Source organism: Diceros bicornis, chromosome 18, assembly GCF_020826845.1.
Source record: "Diceros bicornis minor isolate mBicDic1 chromosome 18, mDicBic1.mat.cur, whole genome shotgun sequence".
NCBI lineage: Eukaryota > Metazoa > Chordata > Mammalia > Perissodactyla > Rhinocerotidae > Diceros > Diceros bicornis.
In genome coordinates, this window is record NC_080757.1 from 35,606,353 (window position 1) to 35,631,628 (window position 25,276).

Genomic DNA, 25,276 nt, shown 5'->3' on the forward strand with positions numbered 1-25,276 from the left:
TCATCCAGCCAGTCTCTGCCACAAACACCGTCCAGGCCCTGGTGACTTCTGACTCAGCGCTCTTTCCTAAACTTCAGATCCGTATTTCTAGCAATGCACCAGACTTCTCCCTCTTCCTGTCCTCAAACAGAGCTTGATCCCTTTTCCTCCAAATCTGCTTCTCCTTCTGTGGTTCGTAACTGAGTTAATAGTTCATCATTCATGGGGCCGGCCCCGTGGCTTAGCGGTTAAGTGCACGCGCTCTGCTACTGGCGGCCCCAGTTCGGATCCCGGGCGCGCACCGACACACCGCTTCTCCGGCCATGCTGAGGCCGTGTCCTACATACAGTAACTAGAAGGATGTGCAACTATGACATACAACTATCTACTGGGGCTTTGGGGAGAAAAAGGGGAAAAAAAAAAAAAAAGGAGGAGGATTGGCAATAGATGTTAGCTCAGGGCTGATCTTCCTCACAAAAAAAAAAAAAGAAAAGCATGATATTAAAAAGTCCCTTAGGGGCCGGCCCCGTGGCTTAATGGTTAAGTGTGTGCGCTCCACTGCTGGCAACCCAGGTTCGGATCCCAGGTGCGTACCACGCACCGCTTGTCCGGCCATGCTGAGGCCGCGTCCCACATACAGCAACTAGAAGGATGTGCAGCTATGACATACAACTATCCACTGGGGCTTTGGGGAAAAATAAATAAATAAATAAAATTAACATTAAAAAAAAAAAAATAGTTCATCATTCACTCAATTGCCCAAACTGGAAACTCCAGCATTGCCCGCCACCTTCCCAATCCCTCAGCCCCACACCCATGCTCTCCACGCGCGTTTGAACTTACGTCTCCCAATTTCCCCCACCCCACCCCCGTCTTCTCTGTACCCTGCCACCTCCTAACTCGTTGCTATGACCCCAAGGACCCCTGCAGCTTGCATGCAATTGTGTGAGTCAGCTTCTTCAAAATCTAGTCAGCCTAAACCGCTACCCTGGATGAACTTCTTTCTGTCCCCAGAGGACACAGATGCATCACCCGAGGTCACCCATCTACGCAAAGGCAGAACCGAGGTGGGAACTTCGGTTTATGAGCCTTCAAGGACCAGTTGCTCCACTCCCCCATTCTTTGCAGGATAAAGCTCCAAGAAGCACAAAGAAAATTCTTTGCATAGCAGAAACTCTCAAACCAGTACCAAGTAAGCAGCTTCCTTTCCCCACACTCGGAGAAGAATTTTGCCATAGGCTGAGCAGTTTTGCTCTGTGGGAGCGCAGTCGCGCCCCTCTTGTGGGTTCTCCGGCCCCTTGCCTCTCTGTTTCCACCTGTTCTGTCCAAGAGGCCTCATTCCCAGAGCTTGCTAACCAGGACACCCTCACAGAGGCAGCCTGCCTCATGAGAATTCCTCTGGGACAAAGCCCTTCCCAAGACCCCTGGGGGTTACTGGGGGCCCTCCTCATGACACAGCAGCCACTTTGGGGCACAAAAAGAAGCCAAACTGGGCCAGGGTCCTCCTGAGGAGTCTGGGTTTGTTCCTTGGGGCTGCCTGGGTGACCATCCTGCCCAACCGTGACTCCCTGGTCACTCTCCACCACCCTCCAGTGTTTCCTTGTAACACCCATCCTTCTGTGACATAGTCTTATTTTTATATGTGTTTGGTTATTCATTGCCTGTCTCCTCCACTGGAAAGTAAGGTACCAAATTAGAGTAGCAACATTGTTTCTCTTCTCTGCTGTTCCCCAGCATCCGGAAAAGTGTCTGGCTTTTCCTTGGTGCCCAATAAGTTTTTGATGAATGAATGAAGTGACTAGTGACACTCTGACAGCCTCTTGCTTCCCCCACTCGGTGCAAGGTGGGGCTCCCCAAGCCCCCACACCTCTCTCAGACACCAGTCACGCTGCCAGGTTCCAAAGACCCTCTCCTCCCAGAAGACTTTTGATGTCTAAAACTGAGCCACTACCAGCACCCCCGTCTAAGCAAATAGCAACTCCACTGACCCACTTGTTCTGAGCAAAGTGTGAGCCATCCCTGACTCCCACCTCCCTTCTCTCCAGTGCATCAGCAAACCCTGTTGGGTCCACCTTCAAGCTCTATTCTGACTCCGACCACCTCCCACGGCCCCATCACTACCACCGACTCTCTCCTCGACTGCAACAGCCTCCTAATGGGGCTCCCCACTTCCCTTACCAGGTGGCCTTCTGAAAACATGATTGGGATTGCCTCACCCTCCGACAGCTCCCTTCACACCTGGAGTAGAATTCAGAGTCCTCACCAGACCCCCAGAGCCCCATGTGGCCGGCCCTGGTTATCTCCGTCACCTCACTGCCTTCCTGTCTCTGCTTTGCACACTCTGTTCCAGCCGACGGCTGCTCGCTGTTCCTCGAGCACACTAGACAGATCCCGCCCCAGAGCCCAGTACCTGCCACTGCCCTGACCTGGAACCTTCCTCCATGTATCCACATGGCCCCCTCTCGCCTCACTAGGTCTCGGCCCAAACATCTCATCAGAAGGCCCTCCCTGACCACTCGGCGGAAGACAGAGCCCTTCCCTGCTTCCTGCTTCCTCACGGCACTTCTCGGACTCCCGAGCGCCCTCCAGAGCCCTTTGTGTCTCTGTTTATTGGGTGTCATTGCCTCTAAAATGTAAGCTCCCAGAGGGCAGGGACCCTGTCACTTTATGTGCAGCTGTGTCCCCAGGTCTAGAACAGGGCCTGCCACATCACAAACGCTCAATAAATAGTTGTTGGACGAAAGTAGAATGATGACTGCAAGGGCGATGCTGGAAGGAGGGAGGTTCCTGTGCCTGGCAGGGATGGGATGAGGCTCAGGTCCAGGGGTCTCAGTCACAGGCACAGGGCCCCAGTCCTGGCCCCTCCCTGCCTCCTCAGCCTGGCCTTCCAGGGTCCTAGTGCCCTCCTCGGGGACTCTGGGCTCAGCCAGTGACTCACTTTGGCCAGGAGGATGTTAGCAGACGAGACAAAAGCAGAGGGCTGTGCATTTTCATGTGCTATTGCCCTCTGCTTCACTACAAGAACATGCCCGGGCAAGCCTGCTGGATGATGGGACACCAAGGATATGTGGGGGAGAACATTCTGGGCGGAGGGAACAGCCAGTGCAAAGGCCCAAAGGCAGGAGCTTACCCGGAGGGCTTGGGAGAGAGCAAAGGGCCAGCCTGGCAGCAGCCCAGTGAGGGAAGGGACAGCTGCAGGGAGCCCACAGGGGTCAGACCACGGAGGGCTTTGTAGACTGTTGTAAGAATTGGGTGTTTAGTCAGCGAAACGGGAAGCAGAGGGAGGGCGTGATCTGACTTACATATTGAAAAGATGGCTTTAGTGCTGGTGGAGATAGATACAGCGCTGGGGCAGAGGCAGGGGGACAAGGGAGGCCAGGGAACGTTGCAGTGATGAGACCACGGTGGCCAGCAGCCAAGCGGCCTTGAGGTCCCACCCAGAGACTCCCAGCTCTCACTCTTCCAGCTGCACTAGCACTTTTTTCCCCCTCAAACACAATCAATTCTTTCCTGCCTCAGGCCCTTGGCACCTGCTGCTGCCTCTTTCCCCTTGTTCTTTGCCTTGCTAAATCCTTGTTATCAGCGTCACAGCTTAAAAGCACTTCGCGGAGACCTTCCTCGGGACCCTCACACCCCACCCTATAGATCGACTTCTCTGTTAATCTTTCTTCCTCCACCTGTCTTTCCCTTCCGGAGCTCACTGGAACAACATACATGATTCTATGTTTACAGGTTTCGTGTCTGTCTCACCGGGTTACCAGAGAGCAGGGCCCCTTTCTAGCCAAGCTCCAGAGACAGGTGCCTGGACTCATGTCCCTGTTCATTTAGATCCGTGTGAATTTGGGAAGGCTACTAAACCATCCAGCCTCAGTTTCCTCCTTGGAAACATGGCGGTAACTTCAAGGACAAGACCCAACAAGATCATCGACATAAAGCACTGAGCACACTGGTCCATAAATGCCAGCTCTTACACTAGCCATGGAAAGAAGAGTGGTGTAAGAATTATCTAGAAGCACTTGGTCTGTTTACATGACTTCACCGTATTTGGCAGGCTCTCCGAGTGGCATAAACAAGCCGCACTCCAGGTATCAGACTCCCTCCATGAGGCAGGTTTGAAACTGCCTCTTGGCAAATGCACATTCAGGGAAATAAGAGAGATGTATGGCATTTGTTGTTTTGGTTGCTTAGCATCCAAACACCCATAGGGAGGTGGAATCCCTACATGAGCGGGAGGCAGGGTTCCCCTACGGAAGCCCAATGGGGCCAGACTCCCTCTCTCAGAGCCCTGCAGAGAAAGCTTGGGCCCTCAACCTGGGCTCATCCTGCCTAGAACTTGGACACTGACTGAGGGTCACGGAGAAGCTGGGACCATTGAGATGTCATTCCTCTGATGTTGGGGGCCCAGCCGCTGGCACCAAGGGGCAGCCATGGCCATGATGTCAGCAGGCCCATCATCACTGGTCCCTGCCTTTGGTTCTGCCTCCCAGCCTTCTGGGTTTCTGCCCAATTGATAAGCCTGGTTCTCCAGCCTACCCTGTGATTCTATGGGCCACCCGTCATCCTTCCAGAAAATTCCTTTCAAGCTGTAGTTAACTAGAGTTGTTTTCTGTTGTTTGCAACCAGGAACTCTGACTCGTCTACCCTCCCAAAAGGGGTTGAGCACTAACCCTCAGAAAACCAAGTCATCACCCTCGGCTCCACCCTACACATCACCAAGAGCACCAAACTACCCAGGATGCTACGGCCGTGAGTCAGCCTGTACTCAGAGTACCCAGAAAACAGGGGAAGAGGTGTGGCAGGCAGATAGTTGGAAACATCAACCATGCTTCTTTCCTAGTATGTCGCACCACCCTGCCCCAACGCAGATGGCAGCAAGGGCAGCCCCAGGGCAGGGCCGTTCCAGAAGAAATGGAAAGCAAAAGCAGCTAGGTCTTGAATATTGAGCTTCAAAGCTGAGGTCCTTGCCTCAGTAAAAATACTACCCACGTGAAAGCATTCTCTTCTCACCACTCCATCCCATTCTCTAGGCTGGAGTAGGGGCGCCACAGAGCTCAGGGAGGAGAGGGGCCTGCTTCCAGGGCGAGGGTGTGGAGGTGCCACCCTCTCAGAATACCCTACACGTATTTATATGTAAGTAGACGGGGTGGTATGGCTTGTCCGGTCAGAGAGGGCCTGAGGCAGCCCCCTCCCCCAAGTTTCCCACAGATGTGGCTGAGAGAGGATTCTGGGGCCAGAAGAGGCCGAGGGTCAGGACGATACGGTGACAAAGGAGGCTGGATGGACCATGGGCCCTCTTGGTGAATGCAGGCAGGTGTGGGCACCAGCAGGGGTGGACGCCAGCATGGACAGACACCAGCAAACGATGGCCAGTGGGGCCAGAGGCCATCTTGACAGACGCCAGCAGAGAAAAATGAGAGTGACTAAGATCGGGAGCCCTCTCCCTACTGACAGCACGAGCTGGAACCCCAGGAAGAAAGGGAGGCAAAAACAGACCTGACTAAGGAAACCCTGAATTCTTTAAGAAAATGCTTCCACACCATGCAACATGGGAAACTGAGACGGAAATTAGAGTCAGTTACGGAAAATAAAAGTGTTCACACATCTGACTTTGTGGCCTGCGAAGTTTGTACCTGCTACAAAGTATCCCAACCCAAGGAACCCCACCACAGTCTTTGCCCAAGAAAACAAAGTGTAGACAGGTCTCCCCATGGCCTGGAGAGCTTTAGGGAGAGTTGTGGAGAGAGACATTAATAGGACTTTGAAGTCTTGGTAAAGTGGCTTGCTTTCATTAGGCACCTACTGTGTACCAGGCACCATGCTAAACACTATATATATTAATTCTGAGTGATGTGGGAAATTATTCCCCTTCTACAGATGAGGAAACTGAGGCACAGAAGTGTAGAATGGGAGTGCCAGGATGCACTGGGCTGCTTTCTCACAGGACGGCTTTAGTCGCAGCGGCTGCAAAGATGAGCTCCCTGGATAACCGGAATGCTGCTCTGGGGCTTTAAACCCAAAGCTGGTGTTGGGAGAGATGGGAGTACTGGGAGGGAGGAGATTCATCAAAGCGCAGGTTCTTGGAGGGGACTCAGGCAGGAGCAGGGCGGCCCCTGGTGGACATGCGGAGGATGGCAGCTTAATGGCTCTGACTTGCTCCACTAATGGCCTTGAATGAGAGGAGGGGGAAGGGAAAGGGCCGGCGAGGCTCAGAGGTGGTGCTGACAGAGGTGGCAGGTTGTTGTGTGGGGTCTCGACTGAGGAGCTCAGCCCTGTGACAGCAGTGGCTACTCCAGGGGGTCCAGGGCTGGGGAGGGGCGTCCTGTGAGGACAGCGAGGAGGAAGGAAACGGACCTTCGCTGAGCACTGACCATATGCTTAGAAGAGACACCTGAAAACAATGGTATCCACTTTAAAAATGGGCAGAGATACACAGGCACATGTAAACCAAAAGAAGAAGGATGTCATGACCTGAAGATCAAAGTGGAGTTCAACTCAGAAAGAATTACATGGAACAAAGCAGACCTCTTTATAATACTGAGGGGGACAGGACCCCAGAAGACAAAATGTGCACCAAATAACATAACATAAAAACCAGGACATCAAGAAAGTGAAAAGACAACCCACAGAATGGGAGAAAATACTTGCAAATCATATATCTGATAAGGGACTTGTATCAGAATATGTAAAAAATCTCTTATAACTCAACAATAAAAAGACAAGTAACCCAATTTATAAACGAGCAAAGGATTTGAATAGACATTTCTCCAAAGAAGATATACAAACGGCCAATAAGCCCATGGAAAGATGCTCAAGATCACTAGTCATTAGGGAAATGCAAAACCACAATGAGACGCCACTTCACACCCACTAGGATGGCTAAAATGAAAAAGGCAGGTAATAACAAGTATGGGCGAGATGTGGATAAATTGATTCCATTTATAAGAAATGTCCAGCATAGGCAAGATGTAGTAGGATTGGAAAATGGTGCAGCCACTTTGGAGAACGGTTTTGCAATTCCTCAAAATGCTAAATATATCGTAATCCTATGACCTGGCAATCCCACTCCCATATATATACTCAAGAGAAATAAAAAACAGGGGCCGGCCCCGTGGCGTAGCGGTTAAGTGCACGCTCTCCGCCGCTGGCAGCCCAGGTTCGGATCCTGGGCGCGCACCGATGCACCGCTTGTCAGGCCATGCTGTGGCAGCGTCCCACATAAAGTGGAGGAAGATGGGCACAGATGTTAGCTCAGAGCCAGTCTCCCTCAGCAAAAAGAGGAGGATTGGCATGGATGTTAGCTCAGGGCTGATCTTCCTCACCAGAAAAAAAAAAAAAAGAAAGAAAGAAAAAACATACTTCCACACAAAAACTTGTAAAAGAATGTTCATAGCGGCATTATTCGTAATAGCCAAACTGTGGAAATAACCTGAATGTCCATCAAGTGATGAACGGGTAAATAAAATGTAGCATATCCATGCAATGGAATATTATTCAGCAATAAAAAGGAATGAAGTATAATACACGCTACAACATGGATGAACCTTGAAAAAATTATGCTAAGTGAAAGGAGCCAGATACAAAGGGCCATATATTGCATGATTCCATTTATGAGAAATGTCCAGCATAGGCAAATCCATAGAGACAGAAAGTAGATTAGGGGTTGCCAGAGGCTAGGCAAGGGGGAATGAGAAGTGACTGCTAATGGATATGGGATTTCTCTTCGTAGTGATGAAAATGTTCTGAAATAAGATAGTGGTGATGGTTGCACAACCTTGTGAATATACTAAAAGCCACGAAATTGTACAGTTTAAAACGGGTAAGTTTTATGGTATGTGAATTATATTTTAATAAAGCAGTTATTTAAAAAACATATATAAAGCAAAAACTTTAGAAAAGGCATGGAAAAACAGACAAGTGGAAACACCTCTCAGCCCTTAACAAATCAGATATTTGAAAAACAAAGAAAATAATCATGTTTCTCAGGAGTTACACGCTGCGAATAGTGAATACACCTTCACAAGGGCCACGCATCCACGTCTTTATTCAATAAATTCATACTGAGCACCAACCACGTGCCAGGTTTATTCAGAGCCCTGGGAACCCAGCTGGGAGTTGGGGGGAATCTCTGCTCTGGTGTGGCTCACATTCTGGTAGTAACATGAGATTTATAAACATTTACAAAAATTGACTTGGGCTGCAAAAGAAATCTCAGTGAATTCCAAAAGAAATAGCACATACGAACCCCATCTTTTTTTTTTTTTATCGCAATTGAAACATTAGAAATAAATAATAGGGCCGGCCTCGTGGCTTAGCGGTTAAGTGCGCCCGCTCCGCTGCTGGCGACCTGGGTTCGGATCCCGGGCGCACACCAACGCACTGCTTCTCCGGCCATGCTGAGGCTGCGTCCCACATACAGCAACTAGAAGGATGTGCAACTATGACGTACAACTATCTACCGGGGCTTTGGGGAAAAGAAAAAGGAGGAGGATTGGCAATAGATGTTAGCTCAGAGCCGGTCTTCCTCAGCAAAAAGAGGAGGATTAGCATGGATGTTAGCTCAGGGCTGATCTTCCTCACAAAAGGAAAAAAAAGAAAGAAAGAAATAATAAAGGTAGAAATGAAACCCTCCCACCACTTAGAAACTTTAAAGCTCTCTCATAAACAAGCTTATGTTTAAAGACAACATGAAGACCCCCATGGCAGAGTATTTGGAAAATGAGTTTATATATACACATAAGACGTACACAGATGTTTTTATAGGATAACAGCTTTTCCAAGTACACTGCTGAAGTCAGAGCCAAGAAGGGGCTCCTCACGATTACCACTGTTAACTAACATTTTCCTAGAAGTGTTAATACAATTCTACAAGAGAACAAAACAAGAAGTGCCATTGCTTACAAACAGCGTCAGACTGGCAAGATGGAGGAGATTAATCCCCACGCCATCCAGTGTGGGCTCCACTGTGCCCCGTCAGTAGGGGCACAGATCGATACAATCTTCAGCCCAGCAATCCCACTTCTGGGAAGTTTCCAGTAGAAACACTTACACAAGTGTTCAGGTAGGCCCCTCACAAGGGACAGGAAACAACTGTGCTTCAATGAGAAAATAGCTAAAAAACTCCACAGCCTCACTCTGGAATGCTCTGAGGTAGCCAATAAAAAAGGTAGGTCTATATAAATCTGTTGCTCTCCAGCGGGGGCAATTTTGCCTCCCAGGGGACAGTTGACAACATCTGGAACCTTTTTTGATTATCATACGGTGGAGGGGGGCTACTGGCATCTGCTGGATGGAGGCGGGGGATGCTGCTCAGCGTCCTACAGTACACAGGACAGCCCCTCGACAAGGAGTGATCCAGCCCCAAATACCAACAGTTCCAACATTGAGAAACCCTGGTATAAAGTAACATGGAGAAATACTACAATGAGTTGTTCAATTAAAGAGGAAGTTCAGAACCACATTTACACCATGATTCGATATTTTTTTCTAAATATATTTATGCTGGTGCACACATGGAAAAAATATTGGAAAATTCATACCAAACTGCTCATTCACTCATAATTCTTTCATTCATTCAACAAACGTTGGGCACCCCACGGCGCCAGGCACCAGTCTGTCCTACAGGCTGGGCACACATCAGGGAACAAGGCAGAAGAGGCCCTGCCTCCCTAGGAACTCTGGGGATTCCTGGGAGGGACCCAGGAGAACTGAATTTTCTACTTTCCAAGCTTTTGAGGTTTTGACTTTCTTTTTTTTTTTTTTTTTTTTTTTTTACCAGGAGCACTGTATTACTTTATAAATAAAAAACAACAAATACCATAAAAACCAACAAGCTCATAGATACAGATGGGAAGAAATGAGTCAGGGCAGGGAGAGTCCCATAGTTCAGAGCAGCAGGTGGGCTGGGCAGGTGATGGGACTGAGCCCGAGCTCTTCCCAGCCACCTGTCTGCCTGAATCTCCCGGAGTAAGGAAGACATCCACAGCCTGGGAGAAACAGAAGCAGCAATGCCATAGGGAGAAGCCCCGCGGACGGCAGTGAGTATCCTCACCCCCCTCAACTTTGTGGTGTGGTGGCACCGTGATGGACAGACAATCCCCCTTGTGGCACTCCCACAAGTTAAGCTCTTGGACCTGCCCTTGTCCCCGGCATCCTATGTTCAAATCCCCATCTCGTGCAACCCGCCCTGGGACTCGGCTCTTCCACTCACTTTTGTAGTTCACACCCACTCACCCTTCCACGACCAGAGAAAAAAATTATACAGCTACAACAGTGCCTCCCTCCCCAAGAAGAAAATAAAACAAAACAGCTGGGGGGGGGGTAGTGCTAGTGGGTGAAGGGTCTTTGGTCAACAGACCTGTCCCCGAAGAAATGGAGGCCCCCTCATCTTCCCCTGCCTCCTAGTGGTCAGCCAAGGTCCTCATCTGACTTGGCTTCTTCAAGGCCACCTGGATTCCGTCAAGCATTGACAATAGACAACAGCAACTGATACAGAGCTTTAATCCACAGGACATATTTTTGTATATTCTATCCTTGAATTGTCCCTACAGCTAGAATAGATGGTATCATTATTATCACCAGTTGTCTAGTTGAAGAAACTGAGGCTGAGAGAGAAGGTAAGCAAATTGCCTATGGTCCTACACCCAAGAGTAACAGAGTAGGACTCCTCTTCCTACCCCCTCCTCCGCCCTCCCTTCCCAGAGCTGCCATCTTCTTTATAGAGCCCAATTGGATTTTTAGCGGGTCTCCAATCCTAGAAGCCACTATGGATTTTTCTTCATTGAGTCAACAAATATTTATGAGCACCTGCTAGGGGCCAAGTACTATTTAGTGGGTTCACAGTCTTATCTCCCAGGAGCAAGCGTTTCCCAGAGCAAGCAGCCAAGTTATTTTTGCCTGGTCCCTGTAGCGTTTATCACAGAACAGATAAGTGTGTGGATTTCTCTCACTCTTCATTGCAACCTCAGGTCTGTTCAGGTCTGATGGTGACACAACACCCCAGGCCTTCTGGGGGTGCCAGGAGCTCTCAGCTCTCTTCTCCACGCCACAGAGGTGGTGTGTGTAGGAAGCTCCCTGAGGCTGCCTTCTGGAGCACTTACTTCCAGACCTTCCTCAGCCATTAAAAATATTGTTTTCAAAATAAGATGTGCAAATAGTTATAAAAAGTAATAATAAAACAGCCTCCAGAGGAGGAAACTTAAGCTTAGGGAACCAGAATCTTTTATAATGGGCAGTAGGCTCACCTGACTTTGGTCCCAGACAGAGACATTATCCTTATTACGCCGGACAGTAAAGAAACCTGCCCCTTGCTCTGCCCCTGCCCCATCTCTAAATTTTAAGGCTGTTTACTAGTCAAACATCCTGGAAAAAATAGTCAAAGACAGGCAGTGCCTCTGCTCCACTAACTGCACACAAGACACCCATAAAGAATTACCTGCCAATGATTAAAAAGGCCTACTACAGCAAGAGGAAGCTGTGACCATATATTTTTACTATGAGGAAAGGTAAGCCAACACCAACAGGCACCATGCAAAAATATATTAAATCTCCAGACCAAAAGGAAAATGACAAGCACCGAGAAGTCAACCCAGAAAGCACAGAAATATATAACCTTAATGACAGAGAATTCAAAATAGCCATCATAAAAAAGCTTAATAAAATACAAGAAAACACAGACAGACAATTCAGTGAAATCAGGAGTTTATTCACAAAAGAGATTGAAACTATAAAAAAAAAAAACAATCAGAAATCTTAGAGATGAAAAACACAATAGAGGAGATAAAGACAAATCTGGAAGCCTTAAGCACCAGAGCTGACAATATGGAGGAAAGAATTAGCAATATTGAGGACAGCAATGCAGAAGTGCTCCAGATGGAGGAGGAAAGGGAACTAAGACTAAAAAGAAATGAAGAAACTCTCTGAGAAATATCCGACTCAATTAGGAAACCCAACATAAGGATTATAGGTATTCAAGAGGGAGAAGAGAAGGAAAAAGGAGCAGAGAACTTGTTCAAAGAAATAATATCTGAGAACTTCCCAAACCTGGAGAAGGAGCTGGAAATACCAGTGAATGAAATCAATAGATCTCCTAAATATATCAACACGAAAAGACCCTCTCCAAGGCATATAGTAGTAAAGCTGGCAAAAGTCAACCACAAAGAAAAAATATTAAGGGCAGCTAGACAAAAAAGAAATAATAATAACATACAAAGGATTTCCTATCAGGGTCTCAGCCGATTTCTCGACAGAAACTTTACAGGCTAGGAGAGAGTGGAACGATATATTCAAAATTCTAAAGGACAAAAACTTTCAGCCAAGAATACTCTATCCAGCAAAAATATCCTTCAGATATGATGGAGAAATAATAACTATCCCAGATAAACAAAAGCTAAGGGAGTTCATTGCCACAAGACCCCCACTACAAGAAATGCTCAAGAAGCCCCTCATCCCTGAGGAAAAAAAGAGAAAGGGGATTCAAAGTTTTGAATGAGGAGGAAAATAGGTCGACAAAACCAGAAAAATTGCAGTCCTCTATCAAAATATATTAGCAAACACTTAATTATAAAACCAAAGATCAAGGGAAGGTAAGCACCAAGCATAAATATAACCTCATCATGTTAAACACGAACTCACAACACAAGAAGGAGTAAGATGTGACAACAATAACATAGAAGGGGAAGAGGAAAGGGATCAAATTGACTTAGTCTAAGGGAATGAGGCCATCAAAAAATGGACTATCACATCCGCGAGATTTTTTACACAAACCTCATGGTAGCCACTAACCAAATAATCAGAACAGAATCACACACGATAAAGAAAGAGAAAACTAAGAGAACTCCCATACAGAACTACCAAACTGCATTGGTAGTCCGAAACACATGGGACGAGAAACAAAAGAAATGCAAAAGAACCGGAAAAAGAGCAATAAAATAAGAACAACAAGCCCCCATATATCAATAATTACCCTAAATGTAAATGGACTAAACTCTCCAATCAAAAGACACAGAGTGGTGGGATGGATTAAAAAACAAGACCCAACAATATGCTGCCTCCAGGAAACATGTCTCAGCTCTAAAGACAAACACAGGCTCAGAGTGAAAGGATGGAAGACAATCCTCCAAGCTAATGGCAAACAAAAGAAAGCAGGTGTTGCCATATTTATATCAGACAAAGTTGACTTCAAGATAAAACAGGCAATGAGAGACAAAGAGGGGCAATATATAATGATAAAAGGGACACTCCACCAAGAAGACATATCACTTTTAAATATATATGCACCCAATACAGGAGCATCAAGGTACATAAAGCAACTATTAACAAACCTAAAAGGAGATATTAACAACAACACAATAATAGTAGGGGATCTTAACACCCCACTCTCATCAATAGACAGATCATCCAGACAGAAAATAAATAAGGAAATAATGGACCTAAATGAAAAACTAGATGAGATGGACTTAATAGACATATACAGAACATTCTATCCAAACATAGCAGATTACACATTCTTCTCAAGCAAGCATGGAACGTTCTCAAGAGTAGACCATATATTGGGAAACAAGGCATGCTTATATAAATTTAAGAAGATTGAAATCATAACCAGCATCTTTTCAGACCATAAGGCCATGAAGTTAGAAATCAACTACAAGGAAAAAACCGGGAAAGTGACAAAGCTGTGGAGACTCAACAACATGCTACTAAACCACCAATGGATCATTGATGAAATTAAAGGAGAAATCAAAGCATATCTGGAGACAAATGAAAATGAAAATACACTGTACTAACTCATATGGGATGCAGCAAAAGCAGTCCTGAGAGGGAAACTCATAGCAATACAGGCCCACCTTAACAAACAAGAAAAAGCCCAAATAAGCAACCTCAAACTACACCTAACAGAATTAGAAAAAGAGGTACAAACAAAGCCTAAAGTCAGCAGCAGGAGGGAAATAATAAAAATCAGAGCAGAATTAAATGAAATTGAAATTAAAAAAACAGTAGAAAGGATCAGTGAAACAAAAAGCTGGTTCTTTGAGAAGATAAACAAAACTGACAAACCCTTAGCCAGACTCACCAAAAAAAAAGAGAGAAGGCTCAAATAAATAAAATTAGAAATGAAAAAGGAGAAATTACAACAGATACCACAGAAATACAAAAGATTATAAGAGAATACTATGAAAAACTATATTCCAACAAATTGGACAATCTAGAAGAAATGGATAAATTCCTAGACTCATACAACCTCCCAAAACTGAATCAAGAAGAAATAGAGAACCTGAATAGACCAATCACAAGTAAAAGAGATTGAAACAGTAATCAAAAACCTCCCAAAAAATAAAAGTCCAGGACCAAATGGCTTCTCTGGAGAATTTTACCAAACATTCAAAGAAGACTTAATACCTATCCTTCTCAAACTATTCCAAAAAGTAGAGGAAGATGGAACACTTCCCAACACATTCTATGAGGCCAACATCACCCTGATACCAAAGCCAGGCAAAGACAATACTAAGAAGGGAAACTACACACCAATATCCCTGATGAACATAGATGCAAAAATCCTCAACAAAATATTGGCAAACCGAATACAGCAATACATTAAAAAGATCATACACCATGATCAAGTGAGATTTATACCAGGGACACAGGGATAGTTCAACATCTGCAAATCAATCAGTGTGATACACCACATTAACAAAACCAGGAATAAAAACCATATGATCATCTCAATAGATGCAGAGAAGGCTTCTGACAAGATCCAACATCCATTTATGATAAAAACTCTCAACAAAATGGGTATAGAAGGAAAGTACCTTAACATAATAAAGGCCATATATGACAAACCCACAGCCAACATCATGCTCAATGGGGAAAAACTGAAAGCCATCTCTCTGAAAACAGGGACAAGACAAGGGTGCCCACTCTCGCCACTCTTATTCAACACAGTACTGGAGGGGCTGGCCCGTGGCTTAGTGGTTAAGTGCGCGCACTCTGCTACTGGCGGCCGGGGGTTCGGATCCCGGGCGCGCACCAATGCACCGCTTCTCCGGCCATGCTGAGGCCACGTCCCACATACAGCAACGAGGAGGATGTGCAACTATGACATACAACTATCTACTGGGGCTTTGGGGAAAAAAGGAGGAGGATTGGCAATAGATGTTAGCTCAGAGCTGGTCTTCCTCAGCAAAAAGAGGAGGATTAGCATGGATGTTAGCTCAGGGCTGATCTTCCTCACAAAAAAAAAAAAAATTTGAGTATAGACTGTGGTTTAGCTAATGGCATTATATCAATGTTAGATTTCCTGATTTTGATCCTTGTATCTTGGATATGTAAGAGAATCTCCTTGATATTAGGAATTACAGCCTGAAGTCTTTCTGAGGAACATGATGTCTACAATTTACTCTCAAATGGTTCAGGGGAAAAAAATGTGTGTGTGTGTATTATATATACATATACACATACATATATACATATAGAGAGAGAATATTAAAGTAAATGTGGTAAAATATTAACCATTGGTAAAGGGTATGTGTTCTTGCAACTTTTATGTAAATTTGAAACTTGATCAAAATAAAAAGCTATCCCCCTACACCCATACAGAAGCTAACACTTAAATAAAGGGCCCACTCAGTACCCAGCATAATGAATGAAAAAAGACCCCCACAAAGGCCTGAGTGGCTGGCTCCCCAACAAGCATCTTGCCTCTTCTTTGCTTATGGGTCCTGATTTCTAGCACCATTAGACTTTTTAATCTACAGCATGTAATACTTTGATTTTAAAAATAAAAAAATAAACGAAAAGCGGATCCCCAAAACGACAAGTGAGTATTGTTGAGTGAATGCATGAGTGAATGAATCACTGAGTGGGGAGTGAGTGACTGAATGGACAGAGCAGGTGAGTGAACTGGAAACGGACAGAGGCTCCCCATCAAAGCGACAGCCTTTTCATCTCCCGTCCCTCTGCGCCTCGAGGCCTGTCCACTCAGGTGAGGAGGTGCAGGATGGCTCTGTTTATGGCTGACCACACCCCGGTAGCCGGGCAGGCCACAGTTTATTTTCTTTCCCTTTCTCAGGTGGTCAGGTCAGGCGGATCTCCACTGCTTTCTCCTCTCTGCCAGGGTCCCCTTCTTCCATTCTTGGCAGAAAGGCACCATGGTGGTGTGCTGGGAAGGTGGCATCAGGCTGGCGACCAGGCAGCCCAGATCTAGCCCCAGGTCTGTGCCGGGCTGCCCACATTTTCCTTTGTTGGGCCTCTGTTTTCCCATTTGCACTTTAAGCAGTTTGGCCAGATCAGTGGTTCTCAACTTTGGCCACGCATTAAAATCAGCTGGGGACCTTTTAAAAATTCCAGGGCCCAGACTGCACCCCAGACCAACCAAGTCAGACTCTTCAGAGGGTGAGGCCCAGGGACCCAGAGTTTTTAAGGCTTCCAATGCACAGCTAAGTCTGAGAACCTGTGGGCTATGATCTCCGTGGTTCCCTCCAGCTTTATGATGCTGAGGTCCACCCTGATGCCCTGTCCATTCGCCCTGTCTTCTGTCACTGGAGGGTTAAGTGAAATGTGAGAGTCACCCCTGAACATGTGGGTTCCTATCCTCAGCCTGCCTTTGAGGCAGCTGCCCTGTCCAGGACTTTGCCCAGCCCCACCCACCTTTCATGGAGCCTCCTGCTCTAGCCCCTGCCTCCTCCATTTTGACATTTGCAATCAAGGGATCTGGGATCCTCGCCAAGGCAGAGTCTCCCCAGGTATGGGCCGGGGTGTTCCTGCTTTCTTGTCACACACAGCTGCTGAGGAAGGGGCTGGGAGGAAGGGGAGAGAGAACTGGGGAGGAGGGGGAGCCTATTCAGTCATGGATACGAAGTATCTGGCTTTCTTATCCCTGAGGTAGTAGCTGCTAACCTTTTCCAAGGAGGGCTGACCCCTGCCTGGGGTCTGGCTGGGTGCCCGTGGCTGTGCCTCCCAGGCCTCCCCTCCTAGGGGCACCAATCCCACGGGGGAGCACTATTAGCCTGCACTGGCCCCTAGTGGACGCAGCCTGAGGAGGGAGGAGGGAGCCATGCATTTCAGTCCCTTCCTTCACTTGCAGCATCCTGTGCAAGTCACCTGAGCCTTAGTTTCCTTATCTGTAAAATGGGCCATCCCCCGCCCTATCTCACCCGGCCGATGACAAGAACATCTTGTTGTTTCACTGCAGAGAGATGCATGGAAGCTTTAGAAAGGGCTTTTTATTCTATTGGGAGCTCATGCATAAATGTGAGAGGGCTGCTGATCTGACAGACTACAGAGCTGACATGGCTGAACCCCAACAGGACATGAGGGAGGAGCCCACAGGTGAGTCTGGAAGTCCTGTTTCCAACACACTCCTTAAGGAGGATTGGGGAGGGCCCTGAGGAAGGGAGGTACAGGGGTGACGCTGCAGCCGGTGGGGCCTGCGGCCCTCCCCCACTCTGCTAGTGGTGTGGTCAAGAGCAGAGCAAGACCATCAAGGGTCCTTTCAGGGGGAAGCGAGTATCAGTAACTGTAATAAATACTAGCAGCCTGCAATTACTGGTGCTCCTACGTGCCAGGAGTAGTTGAGCTTTCTGCGCAGTCTCATTTGCTTCTTACCTTGTGGGGTAGAGATTATTAATCCCATTTTGTAGATCAGAAAACTGAGGCTCAGACAGGTTAAATAACTTGTCCAAGGTGTCACAGCTACTAAATAGCAGAGGAGAAATTCAGACCCAAATCTGCCTGATTTCAAAGGGCGTGCTTTCCGACCTCTAAGACACCCTGTCCAGACATAGGGTATCTTAATCTGACAGATTAATTGGAGAATAAAATGCTTTTAAATGTGGTAGGCCAGGCCACGGGAAGTTCTCGTGCTCTATGTTGGATGAGTAGTGGAGAGACGGAGAAGGCATCATTTCAGTTCCGATATGGTATCTCTGGGTGCTCAGGACCAGCTGCTGAAAAGGCTGCCTGGGAGAGGGGCCTCAGCCCCCCAGGCCCCAGCGCTGAGCTCCCTTCATGGCCCAGAGCGAGAGCGGAAGAGCAAAAATGAGACTCTGCAGATCCGGTGCACTAAGGGGAGGAACATTATTTCTGTCCTGGGCGGGGACTGAGCTGGGCAGGAGGCATTTCTGGGGAAGCATTTGGCAGTGTGGAAAAAGTATGCTTTGAGCCCTAAGCAGGACCGGCTTCACAGGCCTGCCATCAGAGCAGTTGTGCAGGGCCTTGCATTCAGAAAGCCCTCGCGCTTGGAACTAAATGCTCTGTGGTCTCTGGTTTGAAATTTTTAATAATTTTATCTATTTTGTAAGTGAAGTCAGATGGGACAATGGAGCACGTGCTGCAAGATTGGGAGCTTGGAGTCTTTTTTTTTTTTTTTTTTGGTGAGGAAGATACACTCTGAGCCAGTATCTGTTGCCAATCTTCCTTTTTTTTTTTTGCTTGAAGGTTAGCCCTGAGCTAACATCTATGCAGTCTTCACCCATTTTGTACGTGGGTCACCGCCACAACGTGGCAACGAACATGGCCCACGAAGCCTGGGCGACCGAAGCGGAGGGCACCGGACTTAACCACTACACCACGGAGATGCGGCTTACGTGTGTGGTCCCACTCCCAGCCCATTGTCCCCTTCCCACTCCACCACTGCTATAACCTCCATCAGAGTCCTTCATTCTGCTGTCACCCTTGGCCCCCTGGCGGGGACTGAAGTGTAAGAGTCAGGATTTGAGACGGCAAGGCAGTGCATGTTCTGAGAGCGACTGGGCAGGGAAGAGGTGGGGGACCTCTCACCCGCATCCCAGCACTGGCGTGTTCAGGTGGGGAGGTCGCAATTCTGGGTTAGGGGTGTGGCTTGTGGGAAGCTGGCTTGCACATTTTCCTTTTGCACTGGGCTCCACTAATCACGTAGCTGGCCCTGGTCACATTCAGGTCCTGCCGTTCACTAAGGGAGCAAGCTCGAGCAAGTTACTTCACCATTCAGCTTCAATTTACTTGTCTGAAAATGGGAATAATGTCTACACGCCATAGGATTCTTTTGAGGACAGGGAGGTTTCTATTTGTCTTTTTTCCAAAATTCAAATCTCTTTATGACAGCACCCTGCCAAAAACTGTCTAATGGCTTGGTGTTGTTCTAGAATAAAGACCAAAATCTTTCACCTAGACCAGTGCTGTGCAATAAAAATAGAATATAAGCCACATACGTAACTAAAAATTTTCTAGTAGCCACATTAAACAAAAGTAAACAGGTGAAATTAATTTTAATATATTTATTTCACCCAATACATCAAAACTATTATTTCAACATATAACCAATATTTAAAAATTAATGAAATATTTTACATTTTTTCCTACGTCTTTGAAATCCAGTGTGTATGTCATTCGTAGAGCATATCTCGTTTCACATGATGAGTGGCTACCGAAATGGACAGCACAGGGCTACACGTCTATAATCCCATAGTCTGGCCCGCCGCCTGCCTCATCTCACCGTCCTTCCACACTCTCTGCCCTGCAGCCATGTTAAATTGCTTTTCTTTTCTCAAAAGCTCCACTCCCTCCCCACACAGGGCCTTCTGCTGTTCCTGGCTCTGGAAAGCTCTTCTCCCTCTCTTCCCTCTGGATCTAGTAAGCCTCCTCATCCTTCACATGTCAGCTCAAATGCCGAACTTCTTTTTTTTTTTTTTTTAAGTATGTACTATTTTAATTGTTTATTTTTTCCCCCAAAGCCCCAGTAGATAGTTGTATGTCATAGCTGCATTTTCTTCTAGTTGCTGTATGTGGGACACGGCCTCAGCACGGCCGGAGAAGCGGTGCGTCGGTGCGCACCCGGGATCCGAACCTGGGCTGCCAGCAGCGGAGCGGAGCGCGCGCACTTAACCACTAAGCCACGGGGCCGGCCCCGAACTTCCTTGACCCCTTTCCATGCTGTCATATTGTAGCGTATCTTGCCCTCACCACGCCCACAATTGTTATTTCACATTTACTTGAGGTCACTTGATTAATATCTCTCTCCTGCTGGCTTGTAAACTCCAGGACAGAGACCACGTCTGGTTTTTGTTGTTGGTTTAATCATTTCCCCAGGGCTTAGCACAGTGGCCGGGGCAAAGCAGGCTTTCAACGTGCAGGATGGACATTGTAAGTATGTAAAAGGCCCGGCATCCGGAAAGTACTCTGTAATGTTCACTCCTTTCCCTTCCCTCTGGTTGAGAAAACCGCCCCTTATAAGGGGACTCTTCTAACTGTATCACTCTGCTAGAGAACTGGAGACACAAAGCTCTCAGAGCCGAAAATATTTAAGTAGAAACTTGAGTTAAGCACAAAGATTATAAATATTTCTTCTCCAGATTATGTACCACTTAAAAATAGTCTCAGCTCCTTTTCATGATTTGGGTGGTGATTAAGGAAAATTACTCTTCAAGTCTGAGCGTAATTACTGCCCTTTCCCTGACATATTTTTTCCTTTCAGGAGGAGGAGGAGCTGCAGAGCAGCAAGTGGAGATGGGGCATCACTGTCCCTTGTCTAACTGGCAGAGAGCCAAATGCCAAGGTGCTGATGTTTCTCAACTCTTTCTCTAATCCTTTCTCAGGTGAATATAAACAAAGCTCAAATCCACAGTTGCCAACTGACCCAGGTGATAATGCCAAACATGACGACACCTGTCTAGATGAGGACTTAGCCCCTAGGCCATGTTGCAAAGCCAAACTCACTACTTGGTTTCCTCCACCTTCTGTCAATCCTCCTCCTTCTTAGGACAGTAAGTTTTAAGACTCACTCAACATCACTGCCCCAAAACATAGTAGAATTATCCTATTTCTCAGGGCCTACCTCTCACTTCGAAGTCCTGGGGCAGGAGAGGTGGGTGTGGTAGGAACCACACAGAATGATCTGCACCTCTGCACAATGGCTTCTCAAGGACACAGAGCCACAGGGCTACCTATTTCCTTGAAGCTTTCCAAATAACCAACATGGTACCAACTCCCATGTGTTGCCCAGGGGTGATGCATTTAAACATCCATCACGTATTTAAAATCCTAGCCTGGCTTCAAACTGCAAGCTTTTTGTTTGCCGGGGGTATAATGGGGCATATATCCCAGAGCTTGCCCAATACAGCAAGAAAAGCCTCAGATAATTAAAAGTTTATATATGCCAATAAGAGCTGCAATGTCTACTTACTATTCAGTTCTTGGGATTACCTATATTTGATAATAATTGGGTAATAACTGATAATCTTGGAATTATCTATACTGTAATAACTGACAATGTTAAAAAGCTTTAAAATGGGTATTTTGTTTCTTTTACAAATGAATTTGTGGGTGATCTAGAGCTGGTGCTTAAAGTCAGAATTCAGAGCCCCAAAGAAAATGACTTCATTGAAGTTGAACTCAACAGACATGAGCTGAGTTATCAAAATCTACTGCAAGTGAGTTGCTGTGAACTGAGGATTAACCCCAAGGAAGTGGAGATCAGAAAGCTACCAAACACACTCCTGAGAAAGGTAGAGGTTACAAGTTTCTAAACAGACTGGGCTCTAAGTGGGTAAAATCATATTCTGTGAAGCCAAGAATTTAGCTTTTGCATTTCTAATATAAAAACAAAAATCAAGACACTGGAAATTCTCGCTGCAGGATGGTCAAATATCGCAGCTAGGTAATTTCCAATCTGTTGCTTTTACAGATTTGCACACTTAATTCATAAACCCTGTAAAATTCCCTGAATTACAACTAATGCCCAAATTTAAGACTCTAGTTCAATACGTAGGGCCCCTCCAACCTCTGCAAGACTGGTTAACAATAGCTGGCATGGTCCCCAGGACAGAAAACACAAATTCATCCTTGTTTGCTTAGCAATAGTTGGCCTTGGTAACCTCAGGAAACATTTTTTGCATTTTTATACATTTTCCGGATTCAAAATACAGATCTCAGTTTTTAATGTCAGAAGAAAAATCTCATCTCTTTGGGCTTAAAAAATAAAAAGCTAGTTCTAAATGCCTTTAGCAATTTTTATTATTGTCTTGGCTAACAGCATATTCTTCGTAAACTAACAGTAAGTGGCTAGATGATCATACTTCCTATTTTTTTTTAAAGATTTTATTTATTCCCCCCCCCCCAAAGCCCCAGGAGATAGTTGTATGTCATAGCTGCACATCCTTCTAGCTGCTGTATGTGGGACGCGGCCCCAGCATGGCCGGAGAAGCGGCGCGTCAGTGCGCGCCCGGGATCCGAACCCAGGCCGCCAGCAGCAGAGGGCGCGTACTTAGCTGCCAAGCCACAGGGCCGGCCCCCCTATTTTCTTATTTGTTTGTTTGTTTATTTATATTGATGTTTTAATGGTTTCTAACATTGTGAAATTTTGGGTTGTACATTTTTGTCCATCACCATATATATGACTCCCTTCACCCCTTGTGCCCACCCCCCACCCCCCCTTTTTTTTTTTTAAAAAAAAAGCCCTGACCTAAAGTTTTTTCTTGAGCAGTATCCAATTGGGACTCTATTCCCCTTTGGTTCCTACAACAGGGACCAAAAAAAAAAAAAAAGGAGAAAATGTGTCAAGTGCTAACTCAGTTTATCAGGAATAGACAGAGAAAACAATGCAGAAATATCTTTTTTGTGTGAGGAAGATCAGCCCTGAGCTAACATCCATGCTAATCCTCCTCTTTTTGCTGAGGAAGACCGGCTCTGAGCTAACATCTATTGCCAATCCTCCTCCTTTTTTCTTTTTTTCTCCCCAAAGCCCCAGTTAGATAGTTGTATGTCATAGTTGCACATCCTTCTAGTTGCTGTACATGGGACATGACCTCAGCATAGCCAGAGAAGCGGTGCATTGGTGCGCGCCTCGGATCTGGACCCGGGCCACCAGCAGCGGAGCACGCGCACTTAACCACTAAGCCACGGGGCCGGCCCAGAAATATCCTTTGAGTTATGGCAAGGACACAAGATGCTGGCCAATATTATTAAACCTTTATCTTAATAGCTTCACATGGTATTTATACACCATTACTTTTTCTACGGGACTTCCAGGAAGTAGAACTCATTTTAATGAAAAACGGAAGCTCTGAATTGATAGAATACACTCCATCTCTGACAGAGAAGCCTTGTTACAACAGTAATGCTGCAAAAAATGACATATTAAAAATCCAAGAAATTAAAAACTGGAATCAATATTTTGGAAATAATGAAGCCTGGACGCATGTACCAGTTTGCTAACTTCTTGTGTCTACCTCAGAAAATTATGTTTTGTCTCCTTCTCTGGGCTGGGAGAAGAGTAAGTTCAAAGTGTTCTGACAAACTATAAAACATTGTTAAGTTATGATACTTACCAATTCATTTTGCAGAGTTGTACCTCACCCCTAATCAGGCATAGGTATGCACTGCTGAGATAGTGAGGACAAACAGCCAGGGTCTCTTCATGTGGGCTCTGTAGGGGCAGGGTGAGCTGATGCAGCTGGGAGAGCCAGGACCCACTGGGCACACGGCTTCAACCAGTACTCCCTGTTTTTAAAAGCATCTCATACTATCATTTCCTATTTACATACTTTAATCTACCTACAAAATAGCACTACTTATATGATTTAACTACCTTTGAGGGTATTTTTGACATACAACTTGCAGAACGGCCCAAGACACAGCCCACAGCACTGCTCTATTCAACAGGTGAAAAAATTAGAGCTGGTGCCCTAACAGCTAGCTCAAAGGTGGGCTGTCGTCACATCCCACGCTAGGTTCCTCCCTACCACACTACCTAGAATGCTTCTGGATCGACTCTCACTAAAGTCTAGTTAATAACTGCTTGCACTTGGGAAGCACCCATTATTCACACACACCACAGTCACTTCCTTACACACCCATTACTCCTCTAGACTGTGTAGTCATCTCTAATCCTTTTGGAACTGAGGGATCAAGTACCAGAGAGCTGCCTCCGTGCAATCACAATGTCTTACTTGTCTCCCCCAGTACATGCAACAGGCCACTGCTCCCTAATCTCCAAATTCTCAATAGCTCAGCTTTGATGATGGGGAAAGGAGACACAGGTATTACATGAACACTTACGGCACCCAATTGTTCAAAGAGCAGAAAATGTTTTAAATAGCACAGGTGGAGAAGTGTGTACCATTTCATCCATGGAATGTCATTACTGAGACCTGAATCTGCAGTCTGCTTAGTACTCATGGGCCTCTTCCGGCAGAAGCATCTTAGCACTGAATGTAAGCTCAGCATCCAAGTTATATGTTCTTCAAAGATAACATGGCCCCTAAAGCAAGCCAATTCCACCTAGCGCTCAGTGTTCACAATCCTCTATGCCAGAAGATTGTGATACGGGATGACAGGAGGTCAGTCCCCAAGTGCCATCTCCCTAAGGTACTTTCAACTTTGTTTTGAATACGGAAAATTTAGGCAGAGGCTCAAAGCGGTCATGTTAACGGCTCCAAATCACCATTTGTGGAAAAGTGAGATTTTAGGTTTTGTTTTCAAGTAAACATGGTAGAATAAATTTGAAAAACATTACTGTTGGGAGGAAAGCTTACACCACCCTGACAGAACCTACACAAGTGTTGCCTAGTAGTTAATTACAATAAGACTGACGAGGGCAGCAATTTAATTCACAAGGTTGATGAACAAAATTCAATATCCATTCCAAGTTAGTAAACACAGCCTGTGCCAAAAAACATTATAAAAACTTTTTTATAACATGAATAGTCTTAAGGCTGCAGATAAATAAAAGTCTGAAGAGCGTCAAAAGTAATTTTTATTATAGTTCTCATGCATAGATTGTGAAAATCAGTTTAAGGTGCAATTCCACTGAACGACTTTTTTAAGTCACTGAAATGAACCAGGTATCAGAATGTAATCCTAAAAAGTTCCAGAACATGCGGCCGGCCCAGCGGCGCAGTGGTTAAGTGCGTGCGCTCTGCTTCAGCGGCCTGAGGGTTCGCAGGTTCGGATCCCAGGCGCACACCGACACACCACTCGTCAAAGCCGTGCTGGGGTGGCGTCCCATGTCAAGTAGAAGAAGATGGGCACAGATGTTAGCCCAGGGCCAATCTCCCTCAGCAAAAAGACTGGCATTAGATGTTAGCTCAGAGCTGGTCTTCCTCACACACACACACAAGTTGCAGGACATATTTAGGTTAAAATATGGAATGATCTAGAATTCTTAGCCATTCACAACTTATGTTCATTTACAAGGGGGTGACTGGTAACTCACAGCACTGCCCCCTTTCACTCCTCTCAGTGCACAAGACCTCCCTAGACAGCTCTCAGGCCTGAGGGAGCCGCTGTGAGGGCCAACTCCACTAGGGTAAGGAGCTACCCCTATTTTGCT

General features: G+C 46.2%; 1 protein-coding gene across 1 annotated transcript; it reads left to right on the forward strand.

The window, feature by feature from the left end:
* The first annotated feature begins 17,261 nt into the window (after positions 1 to 17,261).
* On the forward strand, positions 17,262 to 23,160 carry ANKRD40CL (ANKRD40 C-terminal like). The gene is made up of 4 exons (XM_058562030.1): positions 17,262 to 17,301; positions 20,544 to 20,619; positions 21,293 to 21,453; positions 22,943 to 23,160. Exons 1-4 carry the CDS (start codon positions 17,262 to 17,264, stop codon positions 23,158 to 23,160), a joined length of 495 nt encoding a protein of 164 aa, XP_058418013.1.
* The last annotated feature ends 2,116 nt before the right edge of the window (positions 23,161 to 25,276 follow it).